Source organism: Agelaius tricolor, unplaced genomic scaffold (assembly GCF_023055355.1).
Source record: "Agelaius tricolor isolate 1412-34295 unplaced genomic scaffold, bAgeTri1.0.p SCAF_5, whole genome shotgun sequence".
Lineage (NCBI taxonomy): Eukaryota > Metazoa > Chordata > Aves > Passeriformes > Icteridae > Agelaius > Agelaius tricolor.
Window position 1 is genome coordinate 25,562,765 of NW_027269265.1, and position 18,024 is coordinate 25,580,788.

The following is an 18,024-nucleotide window of genomic DNA, read 5'->3' on the forward strand; positions in this document are numbered from 1 at the left end:
ACCTTAGTAGCCTTCACTCTTGTTTTTTTCCATCCTTTGTGCTCTGCCTCCCACTTCTCTCACATTATTTCTCTTCTCCATCTTCTCAGTTAAGCACTGTTTCCCTGTGCAGACTGAGGAGCTTCACAAGGCAGGCTGTAAATGCCCCATCCATACCACTCCACATTTTCCATTTGGCTGTCACGGTGTGAGGACAGAAGCCTCCAGAAGAGGATGTTTTGTGGCAGAGCCAGCCCTCAAAAGACAGACTACAGCGTTCAGGGAGGTCAGCATTCACAGATGGGATTCTGCCTGGCAGCAACACCATGACCAGAAAAGCAACACATCAACAGATTACTGTGGCCTTCCCCTCCCTCATCTGAAAAGAGTTTGGAGACAGAAGAAAGGATTGCTCTGCTTTGCGGGTTTCTTTCTGTTTTTAGCAGTCTTGGAAAAAAAGTCAGAAAACAAGAATGCATGCTTCTTGTCAGAAGGATCCAAAATAAGAACAAAAACATAGTCCTTTTTTGACATGTTACAACATAGAAGTTCAGAGTCGTGAAGAAATAAAACAGGATCTGCCAGCATCCAGAATGATCTCGCATTTAAACTATGTTTCCACTTGGAAAAAACTATAAACTCAATAGTTAACACTGTAATTGTGTATAATGACATTTAGCATTAAAAAAAAATTAAAAGGATCTCAGTTAGTTGAGAAGATCAATGCAGGGAAAAGTCTTTAGTAGTCCATGTGTCTAGAAGATTATTTCTTTTGGGTAGTGAAGCAGCTATTTTGTTGTTTAGAGTGCAAATATACAATTCCCATGCCAAAACAGGAACTATTCAGCCAGTGAGTATCTACAGGTCTATGGCAGAAATAATGGGCTTCTCTAATCTCTCATGTAATGTCTCCATACTCCCAAAAAACAAGATCCAGAAAACAGGAGCAGAAAAAGACTGGCAGAAACCCCAATGATTAACATTTTTTGTGCATGATAAAATGTAATAATCATTCACAGCAACTAACTCATAGGACAAGCAAATTTTAGATAAGAGAACCCTCTTCTGGTTAAGCTGGGATGAGCCCAAGTTACTGCTCTGTTGTGTAGGAAGGAAAGTCAGGTCTTCCCAAAATCCTCCTAATCAATAAACAGCTGGGATTCAGGAGAAATTTGACCTGCACCTATATGGAACAACCTAAATGAAAGTTGATGCCTCCACAGAATCCTCCTGGAGCTCTTTGGCATCATGGATCCCAAAGTGCTTCCATTACAGCCCAAGCTAAGGAGAAACTCAAAGGCAATTTATGCTGCTCAGCATGCTAATACCTCCTAGTAAGACTTCTGATCAGAAATCAGGAGTAATTATCTGCCAAAATCAGGTTGGCTCTTTGCTCAATTGCCTCCAGTTTCCATTCAGAATCCTGTTTAGAGCTCCCACAGTGGGAAAGGCATGCACTGAGCAAGGACATTCTTTTTCCCTCCTCATCTTTGGCAGCATAGATCTGTCTTTCTGCATTTAAAACATTGTGCCACTATGTTCTGCCTGGAATTCTCCTCAGATAATCAAAACTTCCTCCCTGATCCCACCCAAACAACTTGTGAACTTTTTTTGCTATTTTTGTAGTAAGTAAAGCACTCTCTTTGTGAGACAGTATCTCACAAAACTACACTGCAATTTTGAAACATCTTTCAGCAAGTTTATCTAACCTCCCCAGCTCACTTTTATCTCCATAGATGAGTATACATTACTTCCTAACAATAGCTTTAAAGTCATTCTTAGAACAAAAATGTATTTCTTGTAATGAATGAAAGTGAATTTCTTCTTTTATTATCAAGCTCATTTATACATTTATTTTAATTTTGAGAGCGAGAAAATTTAAATTCTGGCTTTGAAATACATGTGAGCAGCTACTTTGCTACTCCTTATTTAGAGTAAATTTGATTGACAAAAAAACCTAAAAAATCTTAAGCCAATTCTTAGTGAAGTGCTACAAGGGAGTATCAAGAAGTCTCAAACATAGGTTTCTCACTGACAAAGGAGCAGGATTTTTCTTCTACAAATCAAATGGAAAGAACTGAAACCAGTTTGAGCTACCCTTGTTAAACAGGACTCAAGTCTCAAAGCAATAGGAAATTAAATAATATTTAAATGTGTACAGGATGTGGTTTGAACTAAGCAAGGGGTTATTTTAATGACAACTTTTACCAGCATAACTATATACGACTAAATTTTCTACACAGCAGATTTACCCAGTTCTGCCAAATCCCTATTACTATGAAAACTTACACAATCACACAGAGTTTGTGTAATTATGTTATTATTGACATCTTAGCTGTAACTATAAACACTGAATATATGAGGAAATGTATGATATTTTACAGCTACTACAGGCAAATATATAGAAGAACCATCTTCCCACTAATAATTTTTAATTTGTGAAACTTAGATAACTCTTTGAACTTCATTGTGAATGTGCGACAAAGTATTTGCTCATTTTCTCTAGAGGACAACTAATAATGAGGCACTCACTGTTTTACAATCAGTATACACAAAACACTTAATGAATATTTAACCAGCACTTACATTTTCACACTGCATCTTTCTGGATTTTATGTGGGAAACATTGAGTCCATCAATAACAATATCAAAAGGAAGTCGATTTTCAACAAAAGTTTGAAAGGCCTCCAATTCCTGAAATAAATAAATAAATAAACACAAGGGAATAATATGTTGAGTTTAATAGAAAGAAATTCCATTCAATTTTTATTTAAAAAGGAAACAAAGTCCAAATGTCTTACTTTTCCTTTGTTGGCTACACTTCACACCATTAACAACCACACCAAAAAAACCCACCCCATCTTTTAAGCCGTAAGTCTTACATTGGATACGTCCAATAAAACCATTACAACCAAAAATTACACTACAACCAAAACACAAAACTTTACAGTTATCCAAATTTTCAAAATTACAATCTGAGCTGTGCACTTCCATAAAGTTACATGCTATAGTCACTGTCCCACAGCAGCTGCTGAACAAAGCAGCTTTACAGTCCAGTAGAGAGCTTCACCACTACTAGCTCTTAACATATCCAAATGAAAAATAATGATCATACTCAGGTTCTCTGAAAGAATGATGAAATCTATGAATGCCAGTCAATACTTAAATAAACATGCATTTAGAAAGATAGTACTCATCTGTGAGAAACACGTGGCTTTAAGGCCAAAACCATGAACTTTCTTACTAAGTCAGAAATGTAATGCACTGATTGAGCAAAACATCCAGTTTTTCCCTCATGTGGAAATCACAACCGTTTTAGGTTTGAGAGTCCATAAGAGAAGAACAGACTACAGAGCTATAATAAAATCTTCAGGAGTTTCTCCCTTGATTTTTGGGGGAAAGATTTAGTAGTTTTTTTGCAGACACTTGCATAAGATTTGTACTTTTTGCTTCTGACTGTTTTTAATAAGACCAAGAACTCTGCATTATCCTGATAGGCAGTGACCTAGTTGCATAAATTACCTTTCTAGTAACAAGTAAGATTTATTTTTCCCTGACAGAGCTTTCACAATCCAGGCTATAAATTAACTTTCACAGGAACTCAAAACAATTAATATTTCATGCCTTCTGCAAAGGGTTCAAGAAATACTCTTCTAATCTTGCCTTCTTCTATGTAGCAATATGGCAACATACATCTAAATAAAAGCCACTGCCTCAGCACCCAAAAACATACAGAGCATATACAATTCTTCCTTGGAGAAAGAAATGAAAGAAAGAATTCATTTTTCCAGAAAGTACAATGCTGTCAGGCAGTAACAAATGATCACTTCAAATTTAGTTGGAATGCTTATGACAAATTATACTAGGAAAAGGGCTACTTGTACTAAGAGTACAAACCAAGCAAGATAAGATGGCTCACTCAGCTGTTAAAATTTCAGGAATAATTTCCAGGTGAACAGAGGTGTACCAGTCAAAAGCACAGTGGTAAGAACACGGACAACACAGGACTCAGTCTAGCACCCTGGAAATCAATCACCTGTTATGCGATCTTTCATTTCTCCATGGCTTAAATAAATGTTACTACTGAGAAAGTATAAAACACTGGACAAGGAAATTATAATCTAAAAGAAAAAATAAGTTGTTGGCACTTGTGAATTATTTTCCTCACTCCTCTGCCCTAATCACAATGTATTTTCCATAGATGAATAAAAATTCTCATTGCCATCTGATAGGGACACCAAGACATAGAAGGAAGTCACTAGGGAAGGCAGTGGCAGGGATAGCAAGTAGAAACAAGTGAAAAACCAAACAACATGGATTCCTGACTTCTGGGCCTTCACCACCCATGGACCTCCTTGGTTCAAAATCTGGTGAGCCATCACTGCAATACTGGATGGCTGTCTGAAATGTGGGAGATTAAAAGAAGCAAAAGACATGTAGCCCAAAGGAAATTAAGATAGAAAAGCTCTGAGACAAAGATGAGTGAAAATAGAAAAAAAAAAGTGGAAGCAGGTGAAACCTGTGGTAAACATTCCAACACAGCGTTATTTTCTCAGTGCTAACAATTGGCAATATTATTTCAAGTAAATAGTTACAGTCAGGACATTTTTAAGAAGCAAACTGTACAAGTAATCTTGTTTTTATGGACTCAGTTCAATACAAAACAAGCACTTTGCAGAGAATTTTTCAAGTGGTATTTTATTTCAAGTGACAATGGTTATAGAGCAGTTCCTGAAAAGGTGTTTTTCCCTGATGGGCAGAGCAGACTGTTTTGTTCAGGGAATACTACAGCATGAGCTGGGGAAGCAGCACAGGGGTTCAGTAGGTCTGCACTCTCCTCTGCCCACTCTTGGCTTGGATCCCTCTCATCTTCCAGAAGAGCAGATGGTGCAGGGCTGCCAAAAGGGTCCTCCTAAGAGGCACCAGGATAGGCTCAGCACTCCCCAGAAAGCCATTTCCTGGCTCTCTGGGGTTTACTCCTGGAGCTGGGGAGATGCTGCAGCTTTTTCAGTGTCATTCCTTTGGCCACTGCATGTTTCTGCACCATCTCCTCCTGTCCATGTCTCCCAACATTCTGAGCAGATGCCTGCCAGCCAGCATGCCCTGCCAGCCTCCCAGATCAGCTCAATGCTTTGCTTCTCTAGGCACAAACTGTGCAGGAGAGGGAGGGAAGGTTTGCTGGTGGCAAGAAAACTTAATCAGGCAGGGAAATGAGGAGTTAATAGCAAAGTGCAGAAGACAAATGGCCAACTTTAATTCATGTCACCAACTACAGAAGACTCCAATAAAAAAGCCTCAGACAGACTAAAAATCCCAAGGGTCAGTTTATTTTCTCCTCACCACCCATATTTCCGCAGCAACACATGAGTGTGTGTTCTTTCTTTTTCCAGAAAAAAAAAATACATAAAGAATGACAGAGAAGGTCTCCTCCCCTGAGAGACAGTTTTTGAGCTGCCATATTTCTCATTCTCTCTGGACACAGGGAAGGAAAAGGGCAAAGCCTGGAAATAAGCAGCAGGCTACCTCATCCAGACATAACACCCAAAGCTTTACACGGTAGGAGTGTACTGGGTCTGGCTGAGCTGGAGTTAATGCTCTCCACAGCATTAAGGCTGTGTCTCCAACATTACCCCTCATCAGGAGGCTGGTGGTGGGCAAAATCTTGGGAGGGGACATCCCCAAGACAGCTGACTCAACCTGACCAAAGGGATATCCCATCCATGAGACACCCCCTCAGAAAAACATCCAGGAGAAAGAAGGGGGCGAGGGGATGGTGTTTATTATTATGACCTTTGTTTTCTGGAGCAACTGCTATGCCTACTGATGCTCTACTTCCCAGGAGTGGCTGGACATCACCTGGCAACAGGAAGTAGAGAATAAATATTTTATTTTTCTTCACTTCTGCACGCAGCCTTTGCTCTTGCTTTAATAAACTGTCTCTATCCTGACTCACAAGTGTTTTTCCATCTCATTTCATACCCCTACACCTTGACATGTTGAGAGGAGTGATAGAGCAGCTTGGTGGGCACCTGGTGTCCAAACAAGACCAACCCATTACAAAGAGAGAAAGTAGACAATTCAAAGAATGCTGATCTTTTAAGGACTGGAACTTGTCTGGATTTTATGCAGCTCTTACTTCAGCCACAGTAGTAAACAGATGATTCATCCACAGTTCCCTAAAGATATCTCCCCAATTAGCTAACTGTTGGAAGAAATTAAAGGCTTTCTTTCTGAGCAGTAAATGAAGTAGAGCACAGCTGCAGTTAGGGTACAACTAATCAAGTGAACTCAGACACAATGGCTATCAATGCAGTACAATGATGACATGCAGGTGACAGAATCCTAGGACATGCTGAGTTGGAAGGGACTCACAGGGATCACTGAGTCCAACTCTCTTAGCCCTGCATAGGACCATCCCCAAGAGTCAGGTTGGCTTAGGCAAAAATAAGCAAGCTATTCACAAAGGCTTACCCTTCCAAATGGAGACTGCAACGTGTGATCTACACACACCCCACAGGTGGTGTATGCCACAGGAGCGTTTATTGGAAACATCCTGCCCAACAGGACAAGGGGCACTTCTGATGAATTCCTTCAATAAGCCAACAAGTAACAAAACACATCTCTCTCTCTCTCTCCCTCCCTCCCTCCCCGGCCCCTCCAGGTAAGAGCACCAAAATAAACACAGCAAACCTTATTCTGATTTCTAACTTGTTCTGACTGGGTTCATCTCACAAAGTTTTTAAGGAAAAGTTCATTTTCCTTATGGACTTGAAAACATGACTCAAACTGAAGGAACTAAGCTAAAACCACATTTTGTATTGCTTATTGACATGACCCTCCATAAGGCTCAGGTTCTGCAGAGGAGTATTGCAACACACCAGGGCTGTTACCTCACAGCAGGGCTTCCCCCCCCAACACAGCACAGTGGCTCCAGTGATATCCTGTTTCACACCATGAACAAAAGAAAAGGGAATTTTAAAAAACCCACCTGATTTCATTCATTGTCTTACTGGGAAAACAGGGGAATGCCAACTATGTAACCTTTAAAAATGATTCACTGCACCTTTTATTAAAAAATCTTTTCTTCACAAATGGATACACAATTGACTAAATCAACTAAAAGAAAAAGCCAGCTATAACAAAATCCATGATGGAATTTATATTGATGTAAAGAATTTAAGAATTTTTAAATAATTTATTGTTTAATCACTAGGGTGTGGGTGGCTCAAGTCCATTCATATCTTGGCAAAAGCACAAAGAGTTGCATTTTTTTTGCATTCCACACCAGCTGGGTGGCTCATGCACTATTTCACCACCATCTTATACTGGTATGTACCGGTGCTGCCCCAGAAAGGGGTGTTTCCACCTTCTCCCTGTCCTCAGCCATTCATTCCTGGCTTTGTTCCCTCACCTACCTATGCACACATCTTATGGAGAAAGACCCAAGTGGATGAACTCAGCCCATACAACAGTTCTTAGTCTCCACCAGTCCCTCTGCTAAGGTTACAACACAGAGGACTGTCCTGGCATGAAAATGCAGCCAGGAAATGGAATGAGATTGGTAGCAGGTGAGACTACTGGGATCATCTTTTCCCACATGTAGCCCTGACTATGCTAACTGGCTAAATGATGAAACAACATTTTATGAAATGTAACTCTCAGCCTGGAATATTACAGCAAAGCAAAAAACCAGAATTATTGTAAAAAACCAGAATTATAGGAATTATTGTTTGAAAAAGCAAGCCAGAAAAATGACTAGTTTTGCTACCTTAATTAATTCAAGTTTTTTTTTAAAAAGTGTAGCTCCAGACTTCAAAAGTCTGGTTTACACAGTGAGAAGTATTTGAAAAAGCAGCAGTAATAAATATGAAAATAGTACTTTTTGGTAAGGCAACACTATTTCAGCTTCTGTAAATACATTTATAGAATTATAGAAAAGAAATATATGTTTTTCTTCCCATACCAGTGTACATACAAGAGCTTCAAGACCACAACAAAAATGAGGGAAAGAATTCATTATTAGTATTTACAGATACTATGTTAAACATGGTAACAGAAATAAATGTTTCAAAACAAAGAAAATATAGCTAAACAAGCAGTAAGAACAATGAGCAGTAATCCACATGAGTATTTTGAAATAATTTTAATGTCTATAACAGTTTTAAGTGTATGATAAGTTTAAAATCACAGAAAAATTGAATCTCTTGAATATTTTTCTTCTCAAGTCTAAATAAGAAATATGTTGGCAACTAGAAATAAAAATCATGCCATTAGCTAAATTCTCAAACCAAAAAGGTCTACTACCCAAAGTAGTAAATGCCAAAAGCCAAAGTAATCTAACATACAAAGGAGATACATGAGCAAATTCACAGAGGACTTACAAATACAAGAAAGGCTATTATGTTCCTGCCAATGTAGAGTTCAAAAAAAAGAATTAAAAAACCCACACTAAAACATATTCAAATCACTGCAGAAAAGGCCATTTGTCACTTCCTCTGAACAATAAAATTTTTGTTCACTTCAGGAATGATGGAGAGACACTAGTTAAATTTAAAAAAGTAAAACTACAATGTTCAACATGTATTTTTTCCAGAAGAAGTCACAATACTTTAAGTTTTGTACAGCAGAAAAAGCAGTGCTTCCTCTCTTGTTTAATGACAACATCCTCAAGTGCAAGGAAACAGCAAATTCTGATTAACAGAATATTATACTGCACTTAATTATACTGTAACTACCCCTATTATCAAACAGGATGTATTTTAGAGAAGTGAAAACATTCCATTTTTAACAGTTTCATAAAATGCAATGCTATGGGGATTGCTTTGTTTTCAGCAATGTTTCTTGGCATCAGAAGAAAAACACAGGAATGAATATTAAGTGTGAGAAATAAAATTCAGCTGTCCAAATGAAATCCAGCCAGTTCTTTTTTTAAATGCACCTTGGTGGAGCACTCTTAAATCTATTTGTTGCTATGCCTGATGGGTTTGAATATTTCCACTACAGTTTCAAAGCTTGGAAATCCCCTTGAAACCCTACAGTACAGTATCTCTGTGTACTCTGGATTGCACACAATTTGTTTGGTCTCTGAGTTTACAAACAGTCCTCGAGTCAGGAACTGCTGTGGCTGCAGCCTTGGGAGGCACTGTCAGGAACAGGAAGGTGCTTGCAGGCACTCACTGTGATGTGCATGTGCACAATGCTGCCTGTTCACAGCCTCTGCCCACAGCGGGCACTGCTGGCAGGACTCAGCTGACATCCATGGGAATAGAGGTAGAGGAGGGAAAGGGCACACTTATCCCGGGTTGACAGAACAGGACTGACACACACCCAAAGCGCCCTTTGGGTCACTTAGGCCTTTGGGGTAAATCATGGAGTTGGAAGGAGAACCAGAGCTCTACAGAACAAATCAAAGTATCAATCTAAAAGGTAAGAGTTAGAGCCTAATGTTCAAGGTTCCTTCCAAATAGCACCGCCTCATTCAGCTGCAAAAGAACACTGAGATGAATGGGCTACTTCCTCTTTGTTGTCCCCTATGTGCTAGAAGAATATGTAAAATCCCTGCTTAGCCCAGATCTAGTGTGGGAATTCACATGAGCACAAACCCATCTCTTCCAGCCTTCTTGACAGCACATACACGTCTCCCATGAACTTCCTTCCCACTGCACAACAACCCTTTCAGGCTTATCAGAGGTAAGTAGGAGCCACAAAGGGAATGAAATTACAGCATTTGCGTAAATACCCAGGAGCAGCTGCAACATGAAAGTCATCACAGCAAAAGTTGATTCTGCCTCTCAGCACACCAATTATATCCTCTCAGGCTCAATGGCACAGCTCCCAATTAAATGCAGCCAGGGTAAACAAGCATCTGACAGAAAATACCACACAGAAATTTGGTACGAAAGGTGACAGTCTTATTGTAGCTGTCTCTTTTCTATGGCAGCCTGCAAGGTTACAGCTCACTGTATTAGATCATCATATGATATCCTAATAGACCTTCCAGAAGCTATCCATAAGGATCTGAATTGATGTCTATTTTAATGTGTAACATTTCCTTATCACAGATAATCAGTTTTATATTTCATGCAAGCCATCTTTTCAACATATTTGTAAATAGTGTTCACTACCATTCTGATGTACAAATCTATGTTGTTTGATTTTTTTCCTAAAACTAATTACAAAAAGACTTATTTGTTTTTAATCTCTGCACAACAAATTACTTTTGGGGGATCCTCAACAAACCAATCTTTGCTCCTCGTTTTCTACTCTGATCACATTTATTCTTAAGCGACAGAAATAAAATAAAGCAACGATGCTGTTGCAAAAGTAAGACAAATAATTATTCCTCAGTGAAGAAAAAAAAACAGATTCCAAAAGTGTTTATATATTCAATTTGAAACACTGTTGGAAAAAAATATTTAAAGCTCAAAGCAACTCAAACTGTTTCCCTGATTAATCATTTCATTGCAGGAAATATAGATCCACTAAAAAAAACTAGTTAGGAGAAAAGAAGGAATACAAAGCTAAAGTTTCCTATTTGAATTACAGCCACTACAAAAAAAGTGATTGACTGGAAAATGAAATCCCCCCCACCCTCTCAGATGTATTTATTCACATCCTTATTTAAGCATCATCACCCCGTTCCTCTCTGGAAGCCCGTGACTGCAGAAGAAGTCCCACAGTCTGACATACCTAAAATGGGCAGCATATTTTCATCACCACATGACTGCTTTCCTAGCACAAAGGCAACTAAAAAGTCCTAATTTTATTTCTGGAAACATCATTATAGATCATGACACTGTTTTGCCACTACCCCCACATCCATGTCCAAAATTCACTGAGGAAGCAGACTTTAAGCTGTACAAACAGTAAACACCAAGTTCATCTCCACTCAGGGACTACCTGCTGATACAGAACTGGAATGAGATCAACTTGAAACTAACAAGTAGGTGGCCGCAGAGTGATAAATGATGGAATTTCAGCTATCATACAGTCTAACAGAATCTACTGACATCAAAATTTAATGTAGTGTACTGAGTTTTTGTTTCATTAGATTGTATGCATTTATTCAATCAGGCTCTCACACAGGAGGAACATAATTTCTACTACACTTCAGCCTGTCTGTGAAGGTCCTGTTACCCAAAACTCCCTTCCTAAATCTCTCCACCTTCAATTGGTACTTCAAAAAAAAAACAAAACACAAAAACCCTGTCTACTTGACACCTTTGAAATTTTCAAGCCATACAGCGTTCAATAAAACACAGCCTTTTGTTTATTTTATGATATTATAGCACACCAGTACCTATTAAATACTTAAAATGACTGCTACATTTTTAAGGAGAATTTTATTCTCCTGTACAATTTGCAGCTAGATCAGATCAAAAGTCCTGAACTAATAATAAGATCTGTGTGGAAATTAGATGGCTGCATGTACTACAATACCCAAGACTGTTTCAAGTTTCTGTAACTGATTAACATGCTCAATGTCAGTGCTTGCAGAAAGCTTGAAGAATAAACCTTGTGTCCTCTTCCATACTTTCAAAGCTGGTGAAGAACTGAGGTGCCAGCTGCAGCAAACGCCCAATCAATACTCAAAGACAAAGCAAACCTGCCCCGAGATGTGGTGTGGGCTCCATCTAGTGGGGCTCAGCTTTGGTCCGTATCACTACCACCAAATCTGTTATCTCCACACAAAACGTGTCAGAAATAGAAATAGAAGCATGGAATCATTAGAGTTGGAAAAAAACCTCCAAAATCATCGAGTCCAACCTGTGACTGATCACCACCTTGTGAACTAGGCCACAGCACTCAGTGCCCCATCCAGTCACTTCTTGAACACCTCTAGGGACAGTGACTCTACTACCTCCCTGGGCAGCCCATTACATGTTTTACCATCCTTTCAGTCAATTAATTCTTCCTCATGTCCAACTTCAACCTCTGCTGGCACAGCTTGATGCTATGATCTCTTGCCCTTTTGCCAGTTGCCTGGGAGAAGAGACCAACCCCCCCAGCTGCAGGCTCCTTTCAGGTAGGTACTTGTAGAGACCAGTAAGGTCTCCCCTGAGTCTTGTTTTCTCCAGGCTGAACAACCCCAGCTCCCTCAGCTGCTCCTCTTGTGACTTACTCTCCAGACCCTTGACCAGTTCCACTGTCCTTCTCTGGACATGCTCCAGCACCTCAATGTCCTTCTCCTGGCGAGGGACCCAGAACTGCATGCAGGATTAGAGATGTTGCCTCACCAGTGCTCATTACAGGGGGAAAATCACTGCCCTGCTCCTGCTGGCCACACTATTTCTGATACAGGCCAGGATGCCATTGGCATTCTTGGCCACCTGGGCACACACTGGATCATGTCCAGCTGCTATCAACCAGCACCCCCAGGTCCTTTTCCACTGGGAAGTTTTCCAGCCACTTTGTCCCCAGCCTGTAGCACTGCCTGGGGTTTTTGTGATAGAAGTCCAGGACCTGACATTTTGCCTTGCTGAGTTGGCCTTGACCAACTGATCCAGTCTATCCAGATTCATCAGCTGAATCTTTCTGCTTTCCAGCTCATAAACACTCCCACACAACTTGGTGCTGTCTGTGAGCTTGCTGAGGGTGCATTTGATCCCCTCGTCCAGAACACCAGCAAAGGTGCTAAACAGGACTGGTCCCACTCTGAGGCCTGGGGAACCCCACTGGTGCCCAGCTGCCAGCTGGGTGCAGCTCCTTCCACAGCCACTCCCTGAGCCTGAGCACCCAGACAGTTTTTCACCCAGGGGAGAGCACATCTGTCCAAGCCATGGGCCACCAGCTTTCCCAGGAGAATGCTTGGGGAGGCAGTGTCAAAAGCTTTACAGAAGTGATAGAACTGCAATGTACTGTAGTGTCTGAAATTGTGCCCTCTCGTATGTCTACCATGACCTTTGAAAAGCCTGATACTGTATACCGTAATTATAAATATGAAAGTGTATCTTTAAAATTGAGGAGTAGTTGATAGGTTGGTGGGTTGTAAAAGTTGACAGAATGAAACTATAACCAGTTCTTTTACTTTTTTTGTAAGCTCAAGATGTCTTATTTTGTTCTATTCACTGGGTTTTATTCCATAGTTAAAATTTAGCCTTCAGAAGATCAAAATATTTTAATTTTTAATGTAAAAGCTCCCCACATTTTAATTATTTCAGCATCCATTAACAGCTAGCTGAAAATGTAAGAACAAATAAAATATGAAAGATGTTGAGATTTAGATGCAAATTATAAACACAACTGAATACTTCACAGGATAAACACAGGATATATGAACACACAGGATACTTCATGGCCCATCTAATGACCTACCAATGTTTAAAGCAAAGGGAAAAATTTCTGGTGTTCTCAAAGTGCCTGAACATTACTTGCATATTATCCTTTTGGGCAATGAACCTGACAGTGTACGAGACCTACCTCTGGACTTGTCTTTCTGAAAGTGTCAGTTCCATGTATCACATCCTTCATTATTCTCTCACTGAGATGACTGTATTCCTCTTCAGTGAGGTTACTGTCCTCCAGCTGATGGTTGCAAACTGGGCATTGTCCACTGCAATAATAGTGAAACAAGAAAATAGAAGGAAAAAGGCTTTTAAATAAGAAATTCCTTAAATATTACTAACTTATCAAGTGTCTGTATATGAGCACAATTCTTTAGAAGAACCCCAAGACAGTACAATCATCAGAAAATCAGTTGTACTCTTTCTGTGATACAACCAAAACCTACTAAAGTCACTAGCTATTATACTCTTTTAATTTTCTTGAAACCATTTCAATTTTATTCAAATACTTATCCAAGTAGGCTACCTCAAACTTGTTTAGTTCAAAATCAAGTGTTCTACAGTTCTAACAAAATAACTGCTATGGAACCACTTGTCACCATTTTGTTCACCCATGATAAAATGTGAGGTGACCTAGGTTGGTTTAGTTCTCAGTCTTTAACTGCTTACAGACAGTAAGACAGAAAACAGACTTACCTCTCAGTCACGACAATTGACTTTAGAATTTTAAAACTCTTAAAGGCTGGAAAAGTCTGTCTAAAATATGATGAATTATTATAACAGAATACAGTACCACATACATTCTTACATAATAATAATTTATTTTATAGCAAACAACTCTTAAAAGAGTGAGATATCCTGTTCTTTCAAGGGCTTCAAAAACTGTGGGCTCTACATGTGCTTTTACTTCACAGTATGCAACATAGAGTATTTTTATAAACCACCTAAAACTCCCATAATCCATTGGAGGCATTCTCATAATTAATACATTTATAACTGCCAAATTGCTACAAAAGCATAAAACAAGGTTTCAAATAGAATACCATTTAAAATAGCAGTTTACAGAAATTAAGAAAACTGCACTGTAATAGAAACACACACCCAAATATACCTGTGAAAATTTAAGAACCATTTTGTCTTCACTGAAAATGAGATGGGGAGAAATCTTTCATCTGTACAAATTAACTGCAGTGTGCAAATAGTATCAGTTTTCAAAAAGAGAATATTTTACACACTGCTCTACTATAGATCTTGTTAAACAACAGTATCATAAAATCAACAAAAAATAAAGTCTTTAAATCCTAAACAGGAGACAAATAAGCCACACAGTAAAACGGCACCTCTTATTTTTTACTGTGTTTTTCTGTCTTGGCTCTGCTAAGCATAATTCTTTTTCAAATGTGCATGCTGGGTCTTGATTAATGTACAAATTGGAAACTGGAGTTTGTGAAATCATATGTCACAACAAAGGTTCATATTCTCAAGGACTGAAATAGTTTTGTATATAAGGAAAGCCATGTTTTTATATTTTTGAAGGAAGAGATCAATACAGAGTAATCAAGACAATACCTTACTTATAAATAGAATGTTGCATTTACCTGTCTTTAATTTTGGTCAGGCGTCCTCTCCAGTTCCCTCCTGGTAAACTAATAAGTACAGAGGGAAAGATAAATAAAAAAATTAGGTAGGCTCATATTTAACAATATCCAAATTACATGTAAGAATAATTATATTTTGGTCAAATTTAGAAATAAAAAAACCAAACAATCATCTACGTTACAAAGAAATTATATAAAAATCCATATTGATTTAGTAATACCTGGAAATATTTTATAAAGAGCCAGCATTTAACAACATGCAAAAAACTAACACTGTCAACCTCAGCAGTTTATGCTGTCCTCAAATTTTAAGAACCACACAAACAATCAGTGTGCACTGACAACTTCTAAGTTACTGCCCTACACATTCATAAGCCATTCCAATAATGGTAGTGCATTCCCACTGCCACAGTTTCTATCCAGGCAGACTAACTTGTAAAATGGCTCTGTAGCTCACATAAATCAAAGCCAAAAAATCACAGATGGGCTCACATCCAACCTCATGACAAATATGGAATGGGCTCAGGTGAACCCCATTGTGCATGTGCACTGTAACTAGCTGTAATCTGCAGTCTGACAATCACTACTCATGACAAACCATGGGACCAGCTAAATACTGTGTTAAAACATGGAGCCTCCTATTAAGATTGTACAGAATACTAGGAGATTAACAAAGTCAATGCATTTAATCTTCATTTTACCTAGTGGAATTTGCTGCCTCTTTCCTTTAAAGAAAGAATCTAACCTTAAACTAGCTTACTACTTCTACACTCCAATAAATTAAAGGAAAAGCCCTCATACACCTGTCAATATTCCTTATCTAGCACCCCAGAAAGAGATGAGGTCAGCTATTTTGAATTGCCATGACCCAACACGATTTCCTAATTTTTGTACCAAGGAATAATATTTAACAGGTAAAAGAAAAGGTGAAATCAGTAAAAATTTTAAACTTTCACAGTAATTTGTGAGCAAAAATAAAATGCATCTTTTCATGACAACATGTCACTTGTGAAGAAGCAAAAATCAAAATGAGATGTTGAGGGGTCTCAGAGCTGATCTGTGGGATAATCTGGATCCCTCCTCATGAACTGCATCTTGCAATTGAAACTTTATTTACCTTTCAAACCATAGCTTTATACTCTGCATAAATGTTCTGTGAGGGTATATTTGGTTCTCTCTCAAATATAAGAGGACACCAAAGAGCTCTTTTTGTAGCTCAGCACCTTTCATACCCCTGCTGAAGTCAAAAAACGACTGCAGGACGTGCAAGGTTGGCACCACATCTTTAGCCAACATCTCACTGTACAGTTCAAAGGCGAGTTTCATTTCTTGGTGACGGCTGGCTGCTTTGATACAAGATTCATAGCATGTCCGTGAGGGAATCATAATCTTTTTTACTTCTTCCAAAACAGTCAAGGCCATTCTCCACTGATTTGAATTGCTCAAGCCCCTGATTAGAAGGCCATAAGCCCCACTTTCTAAAATCTTGAACCTGGCTTTCATTATGTCGTACACATCACGGATTTCTGACACCTGTCCCTGCTGGACACAGAGTGTCAGGTATTTGACCAGCATGTTGTACGCAATGTCACCGTTGCGCTTTGCCAGGTGGGTCAGCAAGGACTTGGCCACATCAATGGGGCTGTTGCACCTGATCATACTGTTCAGCATCACTTCTTCAAATATTTCAGGTGATTGGAAATCTTCCTTTAGTTTGTCCCATTCCTCAGCCTGCAAAGGTTTTTCTGGAGGTTGTACATTGCTAAACCTATGCCTTGCCACAGCAGGACTCATTGACCATTTCTTTGCAGCTCCAACAGAGGAAGAAAAGTGGAATTTCCCTTCAGGTATTTCTTTAGTCTCCTCATCCCATCCTTTTCCTTCTTTGCAATCATTTTCAGACCTTTTCTTGGCAGGTAAGACATCAGTTTCTTTGGGGTCCACTGGTAAAGCAGTGCTGGAAGATGTCATAGAACTGAAATAGTTAATTTTTTCCCTATTAGGGATGCTGAAAGAGGCAGCAAACAGTTGTCGGCATCTTGAGACAGGCCAGAACATGTGACATTTCCATAGCAAAGCCTGAAAACCCTGACTTGTTTGAGAAAAGACTGCCATCACAAGATCAAATTGTCTCACTATTAGCACACTGTATCTGAAGTTATAAAATGAAAAATACAGTTTGTATGGGGATGGTTATTAATAGAAGGCCAAGGGCTGTCAAGCTGTATAAGCTTCGGTTTTCAAATGCTTGTTCTGTGAGTCCTTTTTGTCTCTTATGGACACAAACAATGGTGAAATCTTTTCTCATGAAAGTCAATCTCTTAGACTGTGAGGGCAATCATCCAAAATGAGGTCATCTTTCTTTCTAGAGAGGATATTTTACATATTCCTGTTTGTTGGTTACAGCAGTGATGTGTACCGTCAATGTTGTACGCAGAAAAGCAACGTTGACGCAGCTACACAAAAAGCACGGGGTTTTTCTTCCTGCCTTTGTCCAAGTTAAGTCAGGAGACTTCCTAAAAATAAAATAACACCACAACATCATGATCTGCTCCGTGGTTTCCTGTGATATTTCCATCTGCACGCTAGCAAACAAGAAACTCAAGGTAGCTCAGGTGATGATTTCAGGTGAGAAATCCCAATCCTGATCCTTCAGGCAGCCCCAGGAGGCGGTTCCTACATTGCTTCCCTCACATTTTCCACCTGGTGACAAACTTCCATTTAACTTGTTTTTCCAACCCCAAATCCTAGGTAACGCAGCTGCCAAAGAGGCAGAGCAACACCGCGGGCACTAATTATACTGAAATCCCAGGGGCACGTTAGATTATACAGGTAAATACCGGGAGGTCCGCACCCTGGTCCGCCTTACGGGGAGACCCCGCAGGGTCCCGCGTCTCTCACTCGGTGCCCCGCGGACTGGGCCCAGCCGTACCGCAGAACCCCCGGCTTTTGGGACAGTCTTTCCTGCTCGCCCCTCTCTCCCTCAGCCCCTCCCTCCCTCAGCCCCCGCGAGGGTCCCACCTGACGCTGCGCGGGGCGGCCATGCGCGGCAGGCGCGTGCCCCACGGCAGGGCGGGCCGGCTTCCCATTGGCCCGGAAGCGCGTGGCGGGCCCGTGCTCACTCGTGGAGCCAATCGCGTCTCAGCGGGCGGGGCGACACTTGA

General features: G+C 39.8%; 1 protein-coding gene across 3 annotated transcripts in view; it reads right to left on the reverse strand.

Moving 5' to 3' along the window:
* PRORP (protein only RNase P catalytic subunit) overlaps positions 1–18,007 on the reverse strand; it is a 39,205-nt gene extending 21,198 nt beyond the window's left edge. The window contains exons 1-5 of one of the 3 annotated variants that reach the window (XM_071426890.1): positions 17,882–18,007; positions 15,978–17,376; positions 14,861–14,908; positions 13,399–13,531; positions 2,566–2,673 (exon numbers count right to left, since the gene is read on the reverse strand). In XM_071426890.1, coding sequence (XP_071282991.1) covers positions 2,566–2,673; positions 13,399–13,531; positions 14,861–14,908; positions 15,978–16,975 — 1,287 coding nt within the window. In that variant the 5' untranslated portion in view covers positions 16,976–17,376; positions 17,882–18,007. The other 2 variants (XM_071426891.1, XM_071426889.1) reach the window with 2 other exon arrangements.
* Positions 18,008–18,024: the final 17 nt, after the last annotated feature.